We start from the raw sequence: 19,311 nt of genomic DNA on the forward strand, positions 1-19,311 counted from the left end.
ACAGTGGTCCAGAACCGACTGTCTCAAAAAATTACCAACATTTACCACAAAATCGGAAATAAAATTTCAAGAATAAAACTCAACTAGAGTTTCGTCTAATTCTTTACTGAAAATTCCCAGAAATTCATTTTCGAATATATAATTAATAAAAATATTAGTAAAATCTTATAATTCAAAATCGTAAAATTCGCGGTGTTACATGGTGCAAGAGACTTCAAGAGTGAAGCTCACGGTAGTTATCAAGCAATGATTCAGAGGTGAAGAATTGGCAAGAAGAAAGAAGAAGAAGATGACTACTTCAAGTGGATTTGCGGTGAATCTGCCCATTCTGGATGGGAAGAATTTTGATCATTGGAGCATTCAGATGAGGGCCATCTTTGGGTTCCAGGAGTGTTTGGATGTGGTGCAGATTGGAGTACAACCACTAAATGAAAACTCTACAGAAGTACAGAGATTGGAGCATAGAGATGCAGTGAAAAGAAACTGCAAGGCAGTATTCTTGATACACCAGTGTGTGGACAAAGAAAATTTCGAAAAAATCTCAGCTGCAACCTCTGCCAAGGAAGCTTGGGAGATCCTGGACAAATGCTACTCAGGAGGTGTGAAGGTGAAGAAGGTCAGGCTGCAAATGATGCGAAGACAGTTTGAGTTGTTGCAGATGGAAGATCAAGAATCAATCTCAGAATACTTCACTAGAATTCGTGCCCTGACCAACTCAATGAGAAGTTGTGGAGAACAAGTAAAGGATCAGGGCATTGTTGAAAAGATACTCATAACACTCTCTACCAAATTTGATAATGTAGTAGTAGCAATTGAGGAATCTAAAGACTTAGAATTCCTAACAATTGATGAGCTTCAAGGCTCATTGGAAGCACATGCCAAAGGTTCTTGAAAAGGCTAATTGAAAGACAAACTCAGCAAGCCTTAAGTGTTCAATTCAAGAGGAAAGACAATGCAACACAACTTGAAAGACACAACAGAACCAGTGGAAAATGGCATAGAGAGAGGAGCAGTGAACCTGCTAAGTCAACTACACTTGAGCACAGGTATGGTACTTCTAACTTGAATCAAGATATTGAGTCAAGAAGTGCTAATGCAAAGAGAAAGACCAATCTCAATGCAAAAAAGAAAAAAGACAAGAGTAAGATCCAGTGCTACAATTGTAATAATTGGGGTCATTTTGCATCTGAGTGCAAGCTCAAAAGGAGGAACAAGGAAGAAGAAGTCATGTTAGCAAAAGATGAAGAATCAGAAGAAGAGGTGTTGCTTATGGCTGAAGAAGTGAGCTCAATATCATATGGCAGTGAAATTGAGGACTCTAAAATAGAACCAACAAAGAGTGAATCAAAAGAAGATGCTCTAATGATGGTCACTACCAAGCAGGGACAACATTCAACATCAGACAATTGGTATCTGGATACAGGATGTTCCAATCACATGACAGGCCACAAAGAATGGTTCACATCCCTTGATAGCTCAGTAAAGACCAGAGTGAAGTTTGCAGATGACAGCTCTATCAATGCAGAAGGAATAGGCAAGATCTCAATCAAAAGAAAGGATGGAGTAGTCTCTTATATCACAAATGTATTGTATGTGCCTAGGATGAAAAACAATCTTATAAGCCTAGGACAACTACTTGAAAAGGGCTATAAGATGAGGATGGAGGACATGCTACTCAAGATTTTCAACACTGAATGCAGATTAATCCTGAATGCTCCACTCTCGACCAACAGAACCTTTAAGATAGGAATCCACCTTAGTGATCACAGATGCATGAAGTCAGTAACTGATGAAACAAGAATATGGCACCAAAGGTTCTGTCATCTAAATCTCAAGAGTATAAAAGAACTAAGCAGGAGTGAAATGGTGACTGGACTACCTGAGATCAAAACCTCCACCAACATATGTGAATATTGCATCATAAGCAAACAGACTAGAAACACCTTCACATCACAGATCTCAACAAAAACTAGCAAGCCTCTAGAAGTGGTGTACACAGATGTGTGTGGCCCCTTAGAAGTTCAATCCATTGGAGGAAACAAGTACTTTGTAACCTTCAAGGATGACTTCACTCAAGGAAACTCTGGATATATCTGATCAAGAAAAAGAGTGAAGTGTTTGACAGATTCAAAAGCTTTAAAGCACTAGCTGAAAATCAGAGTGGAAAGAGATTGCTACTAATAAGAAGTGATGGTGGAGGGGAGTATGTCTCAAAAGAATTCACTGATTTCTGCAATAAAGAAGGCATCATACATGAAGTGATAGCACCATAACACCCCATCATAATAGTACAGCTGAAAGAGTCAATAGATCCCTCATGAACATGGTTAGAGGGATGTTGAAAACAAAAGACTTGCCCAAAAGATTCTAGGGAGAGGCAGCGGTAACAGCAGCTTATGTGGCAAACAGAAGTCCAACAAAAAGGTTGAGAGGATCAACACCTGAAGAGGCTTGGTCAGGAAACAAACCAGATGTGAGACACCTTAGAGTCTTTGGGTCAATCTGCTTTAGGCACATACCAGATAACAAAAGGAAGAAATTAGATGACAAAGGAGAAAAACTCATTTTCCTAGGTTATCACACAACTGGATCCTACAAAGTATTTGATCCAAAGACTAACTCTACACTATATAGCAGGGACATCAAGTTTGATGAGACTCAAGCCTGGAATTGGCACTCAGCAGAAATCTCCTCAAAATCCTCAGTTAAAGTAAGTCAAATGAATCTAGAAGAGACTCATGAGCCACAAGAAAATGGTGCAGATGATGAACACATCAGTGAAACAAACAACAGACCACAAAGACTAAGGCAACCACCAACCAGGTTGAGAGATTATGAGGTATTCTCTGATACTACAATCATAGCAAATGGTGACTTGGTACACATGGCAATGCTGGCTGAAATGGAACCAATTAACTTCGAACAAGCTATAAAAGAATCTTGTTGGATAGAAGCTATGAAGGAGGAAATTGGCTCAATAGAAAGAAACAACACTTGGGAATTAACTACACTACCCAAAGGAAAGAAGGCAATTTCAGTCAAATGGGTGTACAAGGTGAAAGTAAAACCAAATGGAGAAGTGTCTAAGCACAAAGCCAGACTCGTTGCTAAAGGGTTCTTGCAGAAACCAGGTCTAGACTTTGATGAAGTGTTTGCTCCAGTTGCAAGAATTGAAACAGTGAGACTTGTTGTTGCAATAGCAAGCTCACTAAACTGGTCCCTTAGTTAACTAGATGTGAAGTCAGCCTTCCTGAATGGTCCCTTGGACAAAGAGGTTTATGTGACTCAACCTCAAGGATTTGAAATTCCTGGACAAGAAATGAAGGTATATAAACTACACAAGGCTCTATATGGGCTTAGGCAGGCACCAAGGGCATGGAATAAAAAGATTGATGCCTTCTTCCTGAAACAAGGACTCACCAGATGCACAAATGAACATGGAATCTACATCAAAGAATCATCCACTGAAGCACCAATAGTAATTTGCTTATATGTGGATGATCTCTTGATCACAAGTAGCAATGATGAGGCAATAGAGAATATCAAGACACAATTGAAGCAGGAATTCGAAATGTCAGACCTTGGAACTCTAGCATACTTCCTAGGAATTGAATTCACAAGAGTAAGAAGTGGAATTCTAATGCACCAGAAGAAATACATCACTGAAATACTCAGAAAATTTGGTATGCTCGAATGCAACATTGCCACAACACCAATTGAAGTTGGTAACACTCTGTGCAAAGGAAGTCTTGATGAAGAAACAGTTGATCCAACATTGTTCAGGAAAATAATAGGCTCATTGAGATATGTGTGCAACTCGAGACCAGATATATCCTATGGAGTAGGGGTAATCAGCAGGTACATGGAAGATCCTAGAGTCTCACATATGCAAGCAGCCAAGAGGATACTCAGATACTTGAAGGGAAGCCTAGACTATGGTATGCTCTTTCCTAAAACTGGACAAATGAAACATGAGGGAATATATGGCTACACTAATTTTGATTGGTGTAGAGACAAAGATGATAGAAAGAGCACCACTGGCTACTTGTTCAAATTCGAAAATGCAGCAATCAGTTGGAGCTCAAAGAAGCAGGAAATTGTGGCACTCTCATCTTGTGAAGCAGAGTATATAGCTGCCTGTTTAGGAGCTTGCCAAGGTTTGTGGCTGAAATCTCTGCTCACTAAGATAGGAGTAAGCTCAAGTGACACGATGGTGATATTTGTTGATAATAAATCAGCAATCAATCTATCCAAGAATCCGGTTTCACATGGGCGTAGCAAACACATAGACACCAAGTACCATTTCTTGAGAGATCAAGTTGAGAAAGGCAACTTGGAGTTAGAGTTTTGCACCTCTGTAGAGCAGCAGGCAGATGTCTTTACAAAGCCACTTAGAAGAGAAGTGTTTGAGAAGCAAAGAAGGCAGCTTGGTGTCATGAGTTTATCAAGCTTGAATTAAGGATGAGTGTTGAAGTGTATTGTATAATTCATAGCTTGTAATAGTGTAGGATAGCTTGGGCCTTGAATTGCTTTATTTGGGCTTGATTGTTTTAGACTTTCTATTAATAGCCTGAGGTAGTTAGTTTGGTTGTTAATCCCAACCTACATTTTCCAGAATTGGTTTTATCCTCTTTTCTTTCACTTTCTTTCATTTCTTCTTCCAACTTCTTCTGTTTTTACATAATTCTAACAGAAATGACAATGGTCCGGGTTTGCACATACCCAAACCCGAAACCAAAATTCAAAACCTGAACCCAAACTCAACGAGATTGAAAATAAAGATACTTTCTCCGAACCCGAAAATTATAAATGTTTTAAGAAAAATATGATATCATTTTCGTTTCATTTTTTCTAGCATTTCTATTTTCTCTTATATTATTTCATTTCTTCTATGTATGAGGATCCAATAACATGTAAAGTAAAATTAGAAATTAAAAACAATGAACGCATGATAGAAATTTTAATTTTAAATTGAATTACATTACTTCGAGGCGAGTTCGGGTTAGAGTCTTTGCTCTACCAAACCTGAAAATTAAACCCGGGTAAAACTCAAACCCAATCACATAAGGTTTTCTCCGTTAAATTCGGGTTCAGTTCGGACAGGTATCCACGGATTTGGTTTTCATTATCATCCTTAGATATAGGTAGTCACTTATGCTGTTTGATGAATCTAATAACATAAATTCTAAGGAGTGATAAGTGATATGATGGTTGAGAGAGGAATGATTTAAGAAATATAGTGAAGAAGGTTGTGAGTTTGATTCTTACTCATAGCAAATGAGTTATAAGGTGATTTAATGGTTAAGGAGAATGTGTAGAATGAAGGAGGTGGAGAGTTCGAGTATCACTCCCAGAACAAATACTATCATACCAAAAAGAACATTTTATGTATAAGAGGACTTGACTATTGACTATTCTTATAAATGTATCTTACATGATATACATCTCTTAGATAATTTCTATCAAGTCATTGTTATAAATGGTTATATGATTCCTAGAAACACAAGAATAAGAAATTAAGAAAATCTTGCATATTACTTGCAATCTCAGCAACCAGATTAGTTTATAGACTTTTATACCTTAACACTTTGCCAGATCAGACAACCATTACTTGTAATCTCAGCAACAATAAAATGAACAGTGAGATTAACCATTTGATGGATTCTTTTCAACTTCCAATATAAAATTATGAAATAATTTGATTCTTTGAAGTCTGGATCCCCTTTTCCTTTCCTTTCTTCTTCTTCTAATAATTCCAAGAATCATATAAAAAGAGTGAGATTTTGTGCAACAAAATGGTTAGAGATTGAATCTTCTGAATAATTCCTAAACTATTTTACTTAAGTAGGAGTCTCATATAATATGGTGAACTTTTTATTTGAAGAACCATTTGATAGTAGCCCAAGGCCAAAAATGAAAGGCCATAGAGAAATTATTATTAGTTGTGAAGATTTAGTTCAATTTTAAATTTTCATTAATTATAAAAAATGGAATGCTTATATTGAATTTGCTTGAAAATTTATTTAATTATACTTGAAGTTGTTGTTCTTGATTCAAAAGTTATATTCACTTCTCTAAGTAGATTTAGTTTCAGAAATTACAATTAAGATAATGATAAATAGATGTAATTTCTCAATTGAAAGATAGAGTATAGTTAAATCAAATATGAATGATGTTAGTCTAACTTCTCCATCTCTTATTAATTAATGAATCTTGATTAGCATTAGTAACAACAAGGTATGAAGTGGTTTATGCCTTTCTCTAACTAAAGAAACATTTCAATATATTTGTTGGGACAAAGCCAAGCTGGTCTAAATGATGGTCATCCTCTTTATTCATGCCTTAAAAGGCTCAAAAGGGTATTGAAAAACTAAGGCAAAAAAGGCACATAAAGCATATTTAAAAGGATAGAAAGATAGATAGCACAAAATTATTAGTGGGTTTTATGATGAAATTTAGTGTAAAAAAGCTAAAGCATGCCCTGTACTGCTGGACATTGAATTGTTAGAAATATATCTAACATGAATATGTTATGGGCCCTTCAAATCTGAATGCCTTCATATTTTTCAATTTACACATGGGATGGCTCCGCTTCTGCAATGGCAGATATATAACGTTCAAATATTGGAACAGAGATATTTGTCAAACATTGTCTTTTTTATCATTATCTAATCAAATTACACAAAGTCATATAATTTTGTTTTTATGACTTTTTTATTTAATTAAATGACATTTTAATTAATTACTCTAGGACACCAAGAATGAGACAAACAAGATAGGGAATCTCCCTTCCAAATATTGGGGCTATAAAGATAATCAAAAATCTGTTATCCCAAATATTATTCCAAATCATGTCTCGCATCAATGACATGTTTTCATTGGTGTTGTACATGATTTAAGATAGGGGATCTATGGTCACTAAAAATGGGATTAACTAGCATAATTGTGATTAGGTAGAGGTGGAAGAAAAAATGGGTGCAAAAGAATGGAATTTTTTTCCAACTTGAACCTGCCTAAAGTAAAAAACAATTCAGAATCTATCATACTATTTTCATCTAATGGTTTAGATCTTAAAGTCATCAAAATTACTATTTCTCAGAGCCACTTAATCCAAATCCACTTTTAAGCCTCAAAAGAATCGTGAGTAATAATCTAAAGCATAGAAAATCCAAGGAATAAACTGCAAGACAAAGAAGGCAAAAAACTAAGCTTATGTAAAGTATAAGCTATAATGCGACATATTCTAGAAGCTTAGACCCATGATAGATATTCATATTAACTTTTCCTATAAAGCCCCAACAAATCAAGACAGATCAAACACACTTTAAGTTTGAGCACAGACAAAACAACAAAAAGATATTGATAGAAAGACCCCACAAAATTTACATGAAAATTTATACATGCATATAAATAGAGCAATATGTCCTCCATATATGAATCAAAATTCAAAACATACCCTCCAATAGGAATAACAATAATAAATGATAATAAAACCACAGAAAGATTGTAAGTAAATAATTAAAGACAAAGTGACATCAAATATGTAAAAATGTAAGCAAATTTAGACAGTAATGATAATGATGATAATCTCAGTCAAAGGAGGAAGGTTTGGTCTTCAAACGGTATAAGAGTTTCTTCTTCTTGGAGCTTTCGTTATCAATGGTGAGAACAATTTTGCCAGGTTCACCAACTTTGTAACTATTATAAACCACTGGTTCTTCTGATGAAGCAACCTTTCTAGCCTTCTGAATGATTATTGTATAGCTTCCTTCTGTGCTTGGCACAAACTCTGCACCATAGCTTACATCCCACCCTATTACTCTCAGCTCCCAAGAAAGTACACAGTTCTGTAACAACAAAATTTCAGTCCACTAGAATAGAAGTATATATCAAGGTTATCAAGGCAAATACATTAAAATCTAGTTACATCTTACCGGTTCTCCACGACACCGGTTTCTATGTAGTTCGCCACTTTTTACATTATTATAATGAACCCAGTAAGTGATCCATGGTATTCCAAACCCGGCACATGTAGGCTAAATGACGGAACCATTAGTTCAGTTACTTATCTAATCAATTCAAGTACACTTGGTTTTATATTTCTAGACTTAAGCTTTTGGCCCTATAATTGGCTTCTATTAATAAGAGGTGGAGCTTAACTTTTCAACACCATGAACAAATAAGAATGAAGTTCATCTGGTCCAGACTGTAGAAATGATCATAGGCTATTATTTTATTTTTCAAAAATCGAACATATTAGACTTTTATTCTTATACTTGAATAAACTGCCTCTTTTATTTTCTTCATTATCTTCTTCGTGTTTAAGCAAAATCCTTGACAGATTCAGGATACTCTTGATTCTACAAAAATTGCTCTAGCACTTGTAATGAGCAAATTTTGAAATATGTCACTAATTCTATATACAAGATTAGTTATATTATTTTATCAACCTAGCTATGTACTGTGCCACTCTTTAACTAAGTAAGCATCACAGTGATCCGTTTATACCTCATAGAGTAACTAAATGGTATAAAACAATTTCCACAACTTGCAGCAGAAAAGAATTTTGGCTCTTCGCAATATTTTGATCTAACTTAACACTATATTTGGTTTACCAAAGAAAAGTTAAGGAAAGAAAGGTTGATGAAAGAGAAGTTAAGAGGAGAAAATAAGTAGAAAATGTGGTAATTTTTTAGTTGTTGCTACTTCACTTTTCACCCTAGCAGGTAAAGTGGCAAAGCACTGCCACAGTCAAAGAAAGATAACAAAAGAAGGTTACTGCTTTCTATGTTAAATAAATATATTTTATTTATTTGTTCCTGATTTACTAATTTACAGTGTATTGATCTTGACTTGACTTTTCTTCTAAGGGCATAGGCCTGCACAAATTACAACACTTAGATGATAGCTACAAACAGGTTTATACAGGATTTTGGGATTTGGTTATATCATTCATTTGTATATTATATATGACACATTAATATATTATATGTTTATTCTATCTTAGAACACGGGATACTTCAATGTTAAGTCATGTTTATTCGAGGTGTTGAAAGTGGAACCCAATACTACAAAAAAAAAATCATTTCATAGGACAAATAGACAAGAATGGAAAAAATAATATAATTCTTGAAAACAGAGGAATCTATGCTGCATTTTTTTTTTTGGATTCTCAGACAAATACCATTCAAATTTTAACAAAAAACACAAAGCAAAACCAAACCAAATCAAACCAAAACTCACCTCAGTAACTGAAAATTCCACAGTATGTTTAGCAGCTGGTCTCACTGTAATTTCTGTAACAACATCATTACTTCCAAATTCCCCATCTTTGCTTAGTCCGCCATACTTAACTTGAAGTTGCTCTGGAGCTATGTATCTGAAATCCACATAGCAAATTTTAGATACAAAACAAAGTGAAAAACAAGTAACAAAGCAAATTTAGAATCTTTTCTGTCTCACCTTAAAAGGGTTTCAGCAGATTTGGGAGGCCCAGCAAAGACAAACTTGCTTTTGGTTCTCTGTGTGAGAAAAGGGCTTATCATTCTGTTCACTGCCAAGTACCACCATGGCACATTGATAAACACCTATAGTTCAAAAAAAAGATTACATTACAATTATAATAATATATATCAAAAATAGCCATTACATGAAAATTGAAACAACAATATCAAAAAAAGCATTTGCATGTATAAAACCACTTTACTGTGTTCTTTCATAAATTATAAACATGTTTGGAAACAATTATTTTTTACATAATATGTCTTATAAACAGAAATAGCCATTACATATTCAAATTTTACACTAATAGCAAATCAACAAAAACATTTACATGAATAACACCATATCATTGTGATCAGTGTTCTAAATTGCGGTTGCGGCCGTTGCAATACGGATTGCGGTCGTTGTGGTATGAATTATTTTGTGATTAAAAAAATATTTTCAATTCGATGCGGCCTAATGTGATCCGATGCGGCCTGATACGATTGCGCTGCGGCACGATGCGGTCGCATCATTGTGATTCGAAGTCACAATGCAATTGCGTTGTGATGCGGTTGCAGCAGTTGTAATATTGCGGCCGCATCAGTTGATGTCATCGGCAATTTAAGGCAATTTAAATCACTGATTGTGATCTTTCATACACTAATAAACGTGTCTGGAACAATTATTTCTTAGAAAATAATCACTAATATTTTCAGAAGTCCCCTAATAACTTTAAACTATAAGCTAATTTGAATTGAACACAGAATAAGTTAATCCAAACACATAATCACATGCTAAAAATTTGAAAGCTGAAAATTATATGAAACATTATATCTGTTTAACAGATTAGAGTTACTATACCTGTTTGGCTACAAACTCAGGATAATTATCCTGAAGCAAATGAAGGGCCTGTTTGGTAGCTTGTCTAAGTTCCCATTTCCCAGGTCCAGGAGAATTCTTTAGATCATTAACCTGAACAATAGTACTAACACTACCAGGTGTAAAATCCAATTTCCTTATACTCTTCTCAAGAAACTGAATCCTCCATCTCAGAAACTTCTCTCTCTTTTCCTCATCAGAAAAAGTTTTCTTATACACTTCCTTGTTCTGAAACTCACCATATATGTTATAACACACAGGGTGTCCTTCTTTGTCAAAACCATGCATGTACACCACTTTCTCCAAATCATCATTAACCAAGTTCTGTTGTTCCAATAACTCATCAATTCCAAACTCTTTTCTCCATTTGATTGTGTTCTTTATCATGGTGAATGCTTCTTTTACCTTGAAGTCTCTTGCACGAAGAAACTTCAAGAGAATCACATTGGTTCTCTCATCTAAAAGAAGTGGTACACCCCAAATGGAAACCTCTTCTGGTGGTACCAATGTTGGTGTTGATAAAGCTTCATCTTTGTTATCTTCCTTTGCTTCTTCTTCTTCTTTGGTTGAAGGTTCTGGAACAGTGGAAGTAGTTATAGAAGAAACAGCTACAACGGTTTCTTCAATAGCTTCCACTGTTTTAGCTCCATCTTCATCTATAGAAGAAGCAAAAACCACCTTAGTTACTTTCACTTTTGGTTCATCTTCTTTCTTCTCTCCTTCTTTTTCTGTTTTAGTATTATTCTCAAACTCTTCTGTTTCTTTCACTTCTGGTGCAGCTTCTTCTTCTGTTTTTGTAGGTTGGTCTTCTTCTTCTTTCTTCTCTCCTTTTTTTGTTGCAACAACATCAACGACTGATTCTAAAACTTGTCCCTTTTCTTCTGTTTTTGTTTCCAAATCAGAAACATGTTCTAAAACATGTTCCTTTTTATCAGCAACTAATGATTCTGACTTTTTTTCTTCTTTGGGTGGGTTGAGAGCAAGTGAAAAAAACTCATGCTTGATAAGTGATTCCTGAATAAGCTGCTTAAGCTCTTCAAGTGCTTTCTTCTCAGCTTCAGGTAATTCAGAAACTCTAGTACTCTCTTCCTTGAAAGAACTAAACTCAGCAACTTTTTCAGCATCTGTGTTGTTGTTTTTGTCAGCAAGTGAAACATTAGTTACCACTGCTTCTTCTTCTTCTTCAGTTGTTATTGGTAGTGTTGTTTTAGGAGTTTCCTCTGCCATGTTTCGATATTACCAATGCAATGAAGATTATTAATGACACCACTTTCTTCTATAGTTTGAACAAAATATGAAGATAGAAATAGAGAGAGAGAGAGAATTGAGAAAGAAGTGTGGTGTTGAGTGAATGTGATAGAGGGAGTTAGTGGGGAAGCAGTTATAGAGAGTGGGGTGTGTGGAAAAGAAGGATTAGACTGTAACAGCTTTGAAATTCAACCACAAGAAATTATCTTGGGGATGGAGAAATGATAACATAATTAATTATCAGATTATCTTGGGTAGGGAGAAATAATAACATAATTAATTATACTTAGAAAAAAATATAAGTGTTTAGTATGACGTTAAATAAATATTATATTCTATCTATTATTTCATTAAAAAAAAAATCATTCCTATTTAATAATTAACATATTCATTCATATTTTTAACTCGAAAATAAGTGAATCAGTCTTAATATTAGTACGCAACTGGTCAATACTTGAATTTATGAGTCAAACCATGTCATATTGTACTATACTCGTTAAACTAATTTGTAAATGAAAAAAATATTATTCCTTAAAGAGAGGAGATTCACTTACTCCAATAGCAATTTTAAAAAATTTGTTATTCATTTTAATCATTAATTTTATAGAAGTCTAATGATTTAGATCTATTTATTGATTCAAATCATTAGATATTCTTAGAATTGATTATTAAGATGTGAAGTAAGTTTTTTAAACTTACTCTTAAAGTAATATCATCTTCCTTTTTCAAACTGATATAATAAGAATTCAAACTTTGAAACTCAATAGCTATTTGTTACTTAGTTTGTCATTGAATTAGTTATAAATAATATTTATAATCATAAATACCTTATATTTATTATAACTAGTGTATTGACGGATATTATGTTTATTGACCTACATTTTTTATTTTATCATACTCAATATTCAATTTTTGTATATTTGTTTATGTTTAATTAGAATGTTTTTTGTATTGGGTTGATTTTATATTATAATTTTTTATTATATATATTTTAAATTATAATTTTTTTATTTTATCATAATGTGTGAGAGTGATATAAAATGTTTCCATGGTTAATTAATACTAGCGTGTTGACATGCATTGTCGTGCCTGCCAACCCGCTTTCCTATCGTTTGTAATGTATAGTTTGTATTTTATAAATTTAAATATAATTTTTTGCGCTAAATTTACAGTTTAATTCATCCAATTGGTCTAATATTCAATTTTTAAATACACTTTTAAAATAAGAAGATAATAATTATAAAATAAGAAAATAATATTATATGGTTTTTTGGTAGAAATAAAAAGATATTGAGGGCAAAATAGGAAAACACAAATTACACCATGATGAGTGGTTATTTTATGTTTTCCCTTTATTAATAGTATAGATTATGGCGGTGATTACTTTTATATAGTTTATTGTAAAAATTAAAATAAAATAAAATAGAAATTACATCATGGTAGTAATTACAATTACATCATGTTTTGACTTTATATATAATATGTTCTATCTCAAAAGAGTTGTACCACTTGATGTGTCAATGCTTGTGATTGGTCAGAAAAAATTAATTATTAAATTATTAATTTAAATATATTTGTTTTAATAAATCACACACAATAACACATATAATGACACACTTTGTAATAGGAAGCACATGCAATGATATACTTTGTAGTTTTTTATAACCAATAATATTTCATCATTTAATGATATATAGAGTGATCCTTAACTTTTCATCCTAAAAATCTAGTGTGGTTTTACTGCACTTACTAACATTTTTTTTTGTAGTATAGAAGAAGTATAACCACTTTACTATTATACGATATCATGATGAATGTGATAAACTTATTAACATCGGTAACATCCACTCTTCAGGAACCACCAAATAATTCCTCAAAATCTATCCCCAAATTGCATTTGGTGGGCCCAGGTCGCTTATAACGGTCTAATTAGAGTTACACGTACATATGGGACCCAAACTGTATTACTACCAAAGTTACTCAGCCCAACGGATTAGAATTCAAATTATCAAAGCTAACAGTACCAATCAATACGATTTTTATCCAAAGAGAGATTGATATAAGATTTTACAAAGGAGATAGGGAAAAAATAGAAATGAGAATAAAGCAGAGTGTATTTCGGGTTTGTAACTCAGACACTAGTAATTTATATCTGGGAATTTAATTAATAATCTCACTTCAAGGACCAATTATTTATTTGTCTTTGTAAATATACATTACATTTTATTAAAGGTGTCATTTAATTATATTCAATATCTATCTTGTTTGACAAATTACACTTCTTTCAATACTTATGTTGTTGACTGTAAGTATGATAACATTATAAATCACAATTAAGCTATTTCTTTCCATTTCCAACATAGGCAACAACAGAAGAATCAAGTATTTCAAGGTAACATAAATAACTAAAAGAAAGAGGTTTTGTACCAAAAATTCAAACATCCTTTCTTAGCTGCAACTATTTATACTATAACCAACTAAGGTGTAAAGTTCTACCGGATTTTTAAGTAGATTAAGATGTTAAATATTTAATTATTGAAATTGACACTTCTTAGGAGGGACAATTATATAACAAAAGATATTAATTTATTATCCATAAGATGATGAAATATTATTAATTACTAAAACAATATTTTTTATTATAAGAGAAGAAAAAAATGTAACATAAGGGTTGTTTGGGCCCGTTATATTGACAGTTGATGGATTGGACAGTGACACCACATATTTGCCTTGGATGCGTTGCACTGTTTCATTTTTGTTGTATGTTCTGTTGTGTAATTGTATTAGCCGTAATAACAAACGTATTTTATTTTTTTAGATACTATTAAGGATATCATTTACGTTATTTATCTCTTTTGGGGTTAGTGATTACTTATTCAAAAAATATTGTTGACCTTGAAGATTTAGTGAGACCTTATATTACTAAATTAACATCTTATTTATATGCTTTTGCTTTTAATTGCAAGCACTTCAAAAGTTATTGTCAATTAACCTAATAAGTGATTATTACGGGGAGCACATCTATTATTTCATAGTTTATGTCACTTCATGTGTCATAAATTTGTGATTAATCAGAAAAATATTTAATAATTAAATTTTAATTTAAATATATTTTTTCTGACCAATTATAAATTCATGGTATATGGAGTGACACAAATTATGAAATAATATATGTACCTATTATTATGTGATGTGCAATTCATAGAATGAATATGAAGAAAAGCTGACAGGCCTGCACCATCTTTATCACCCAAGAAAGACTAATAAAAACTATTGGCGGGCACTGATATTTATGCCACTAATGACCAATAATCGCAAATGAAGTTTAAAATTTGAATGAAACGATAACATATGAGAGCCAATTAAATTATATTTTTAATTTATTAATCACAAAAATAGTTAAAAGTTTTTTACACAATCAATATATAATCTATTGTTTATATTGTTTATATGTTAATCATTATCTCTCACCTCTTAAATGAATATAACATACATGAATGATATTGATATACTAATTGTGTAAAAAAAAATATTAACATTGTATAGATATTAAAATCATAATTAAATCATTTAGTTTTAGTATAATGATTAGAATGAGAAAAACTTACATGTAGACATATAGAACACATTGGATTTAGAAATAAATATATTTATATTTTTTTGTGCTATCATTTAGAACTAAATTTTAATTTTTTAATGTGTTGTACAAATTTTATTAATTGTATTTACGTATACATCTCTAAACAAGTCTTTCTTGGTCAGAAAAAGACTATTTTCACATTATTCTCACTTTTATCATTTATGTTTACTTCTAAACAAGTCTTTCTTGGTAAGAGAAGATAAAAAGAAAGAGTATGAGTAGAATGAAAAATAAAATAAGAAAATGAGTTAATTGTAAGGTTTGTTTGGTATGGAAGAAATATGAAAGAATTAGAAGGATAGAAAATGTGTTTTTATGAAAAAGACAATTTTACCCTTTAAATAATAATAAGAATTTGATAAAGCTAAAAACATTATTGTAAATGCAAAAAACTCCCCCCCCCCCTTGACAATTTTCTTCTCACATGAGCGAAGAAACTAAAAGTTTGTGGGTCCCACAATTTTTATTTTCTTTCTCTAGGTACTCCCTCCTACCAAATGAGAGAAAATGATCATTCTTCTTCAACTCTCTCTTTCATTTCTCTTTCTTTGCTAACTAGTAGGATACTCGTGCATTTTCACGGGTTGATGTGTTTTATTGGTGGTAGAAATTTAAAGAATTAAATTTCAAAGTTGTATAATAAAATAGAAAGAAAATATTATTATGTTGTAATATTGTGTAAATAATTAACATATTTTATGATAAATATCATGGAGTATAACCTTAGCTTTGTTAGTTTGTATTTAAACTCATAAAGTTGAAATAAATGACACATTAGAGTTTAGGAAAAAAAATAATAATGTAGTATACAAATTTTAATGTAAATGTAAAATACATGTTATAGGTTTTGGAAAAGTTTCTTATAAACAACATTTGTTGTGACATTAGAGTTTTATCATCATTATCATATATTAATATTAACCTTCCATCTTTTTTTTACTCTGTATACACTTTAAATTGTCATATATAATTGTGTGAAAACTATATTTTTACTTCTTTTTTTACTTCACTTATACCTTGACTTAATGTCTCACAATATTGAATTGCCTGAAAACTATATTTGAAAAAAGTAGAATCAAGGTTATAATTCTACATTCAAATGTTAATTTTATAAATATTTGTTCGTAAATAAATAGTATCTGCTTCTGAACTTATATATGTTTGAAATTTATTCATTTATCAACAATTTTGAGCCACACCATGAATTACAAAAGGATGGTGGATATTTACTTAACTAAGGATAAAATAGTAATGTAAATAAGCCATATAAATAGAGGATATTTAATTTGATTAGCACATGCAAGTTTTAAAAATTATTACGACTTTGTGATTCTTTGATTCTTGCATGTGTTATAATCATGGATGCATCTATTCATCTATTGTTGAAGTGGTTGATATATTTCGTTGCATGACCTTCCCAAAGAGTACAACTAATGACATCAATGTTGCTTAATTTTTAAAAATTAAGTTAGAAAAATTAGAAACATTTATATAAATAAATAAAGCAACATTATTGATAACAATATAGAAAAACACCTAAGATCCTTCATGTTGAAGCTAACTTTTTTTAAGTTTGTCTTAGTCTCGGAGAATATTAGTTCATCAACAACTCCGATAATATTTATTTGAGTTAATAAAAAAAATATTATCAATGTTGCATATAATTAAAGTAATTTTTGAGTTAAAAGGTTTTGACTGAACTAAAACGAAAGAAGTATTTTGATCTAACCTACTAACAAATCAGTGCGAAAATTCTCAGCTATTATGTCCTCAAATGTTTTGAAACAATATTCACATACTGGAATATCAGGAATGTCTTTCTCTTTAAGTGTTGTACCAGTAATAAAATATCATTATGCACAATATTAAAATTGTCCATAACATAAGTCTCATGCTCTTTCAATTTATGACTCCACTCATTGAATTCATCTTTCCTAACATTAACTTGTATCTTACTACCATACAATATATAAAACAATATAATATTATAAATGAAAATTGTATGAATTAAATGTATTATTTGAAATCATATAAATTGCAACCTCACTGTCCACCAATATCATTTCAAGATACGCTAGTTTTTGTGGCATTTGAACATAACAAAGATCAAAATTCTAACAACAATCTTCCATAGTCGCTTAGAGTCATTTAAATCTTTTATCATGTCAAATGGACGTGATTTTGTCATTAACCGGTGAAAAAAATTAATTAGCTTTGAACATTTAGAGATAGTAAAAAAATAATCATATAAATAACCATATAAATATTCTACAAAATTTCATCCGTTATATTAATTAAGGATGAAATCATCACTGTCTTTTGATTTTCTTAATAATTATGATTTTATGATTATGCCCAAACCTGATTTCCTAATAATATTAATAATTTCAGTTTAATATAAATTGTTATGATTGTTAAATTTCTTAATATGCTATCTTTAATATTTTGTTTATGTTATATTTCATATTATTACTATTTTAGTATTGTAATAGTAACATTGAAATATTAGAATCAATCACTAAACCTTAATTAAAATATGTCCATAATGAGTGTTGCCTAAAATTAAATAATAAAAATTAATTCAAACAATATATAAATCAAATATGCGTTATAGTGCATACAACTTTATATATCTTAGGATTGTGTTTAATAAAATAGAGGTAGAAGAATCAGTTACATGATCACTATAAAATCAAATCAAAGACATATTGTTTTCAGTAAGTTTAATAAAAATAAGACTATTATTATATTAATTTTAGATTGGGGCTCATTATGTTTTATTCTATTGGATTTACATACAAATTCTTGATTTTATAATTGATCTTATGTGTACCTGTATTAATTTGTAGTTTGAAATATACTGATAATGTTTCAAATTCTTGAGTATTAATTTTGATACTATTTTTATATTATTTTGTTATACTAAAGGAGTTGATGAGCTATTAGGATGAGATAATGTTTCTAAGCTCTTTGAAAAACACATTAAGATATAATTTGGCGTATTCTTTGTATTAATATTAATTAAATTAATTAAAGATTCTCATAATTGATTTGTTATTTTCATATATTCCTAATAAAAATACTTATATTTTTCGGCGAATATATCTATCATTGTAATCATTTAATTAAATAATATAATAGTAGTAATTAAATATTTCACAAATTCTCATCCATTATATTATTTAAGAATGAAATTATTAGTGTAACGCCCCGAAAATTAGTCCAAAAAATCTTGCTAAAAAATGTGTATTTTTTTAATTTATAATGATGCCATATAAAATTTATTTCCTTATATTCGTTTCATTTTCGGAACATCACTTTAAGTGACATACAATGTGGAAAAGCAAAAACACCATTACCTAAAGGTAATAAAAATATAACTTAATATAACTTTGAATCATACTTCATTAGAATATCATGAAATGTTGGTACAAAGTACCAGGCAAAGCCTAATCGTCGCCCAAATAAAACTACTCCAAAATAAATACCTACACAGGTACACTAATCAAAAAGCACAAGGGTCTGTGTAGGTATAATGATTTCCTTCAATCCTCCATGCCTCCTCTTAGGACATCGAAAAGCGGTAACCAAGAATCCTGGCAGAATGATCCATCTGAACAAAACGTGAATAGAAGACAAACAAAAAGAAGAGGGAGTAAGACATTTAATGAATATTACTATTGATGACATAGAATTACACGGAATATCACATCTAGTCAGACACGCATAATAAACACAATATATACACAACATATAAAAATGCACAATGATGAATGATGTTATAATCTCAGATTATGAAGATCAAAGTCCATAATCTCAATGTATGAATGTTATGCTTGTTTCATCTATCCTTTCACCAATATCCTCCCAATATATTATTCGTAAATAACCAAGAGTACAGGTCCCATAACAAGCCGATTTGAATGCACCAAAATTATTCCCCGCAAGGATATATGATCGATCTATTATGAAGAACTATCCATTTCAGAATGGTGTCGTATCAAACATTTTTTGGGCATCCCTCTCATTGATCCTGATTGCAAAGAGGGGTTGTCAGAGAT

At 31.3% G+C, this 19,311-nt stretch overlaps 1 protein-coding gene across 1 annotated transcript; it reads right to left on the reverse strand.

Moving 5' to 3' along the window:
* LOC109327192 (patellin-3-like) lies at positions 7,362-11,739 on the reverse strand. The gene is made up of 4 exons (XM_019560260.1): positions 10,345-11,739; positions 9,463-9,587; positions 9,244-9,379; positions 7,362-7,847 (listed from the first exon to the last, which is right to left on the reverse strand). Exons 1-4 carry the CDS (start codon positions 11,587-11,589, stop codon positions 7,590-7,592), a joined length of 1,764 nt encoding a protein of 587 aa, XP_019415805.1. The 5' UTR covers positions 11,590-11,739; the 3' UTR covers positions 7,362-7,589.

The sequence above is a fragment of the Lupinus angustifolius genome, chromosome LG14 (assembly GCF_001865875.1).
Source record: "Lupinus angustifolius cultivar Tanjil chromosome LG14, LupAngTanjil_v1.0, whole genome shotgun sequence".
Taxonomy (NCBI): domain Eukaryota; kingdom Viridiplantae; phylum Streptophyta; class Magnoliopsida; order Fabales; family Fabaceae; genus Lupinus; species Lupinus angustifolius.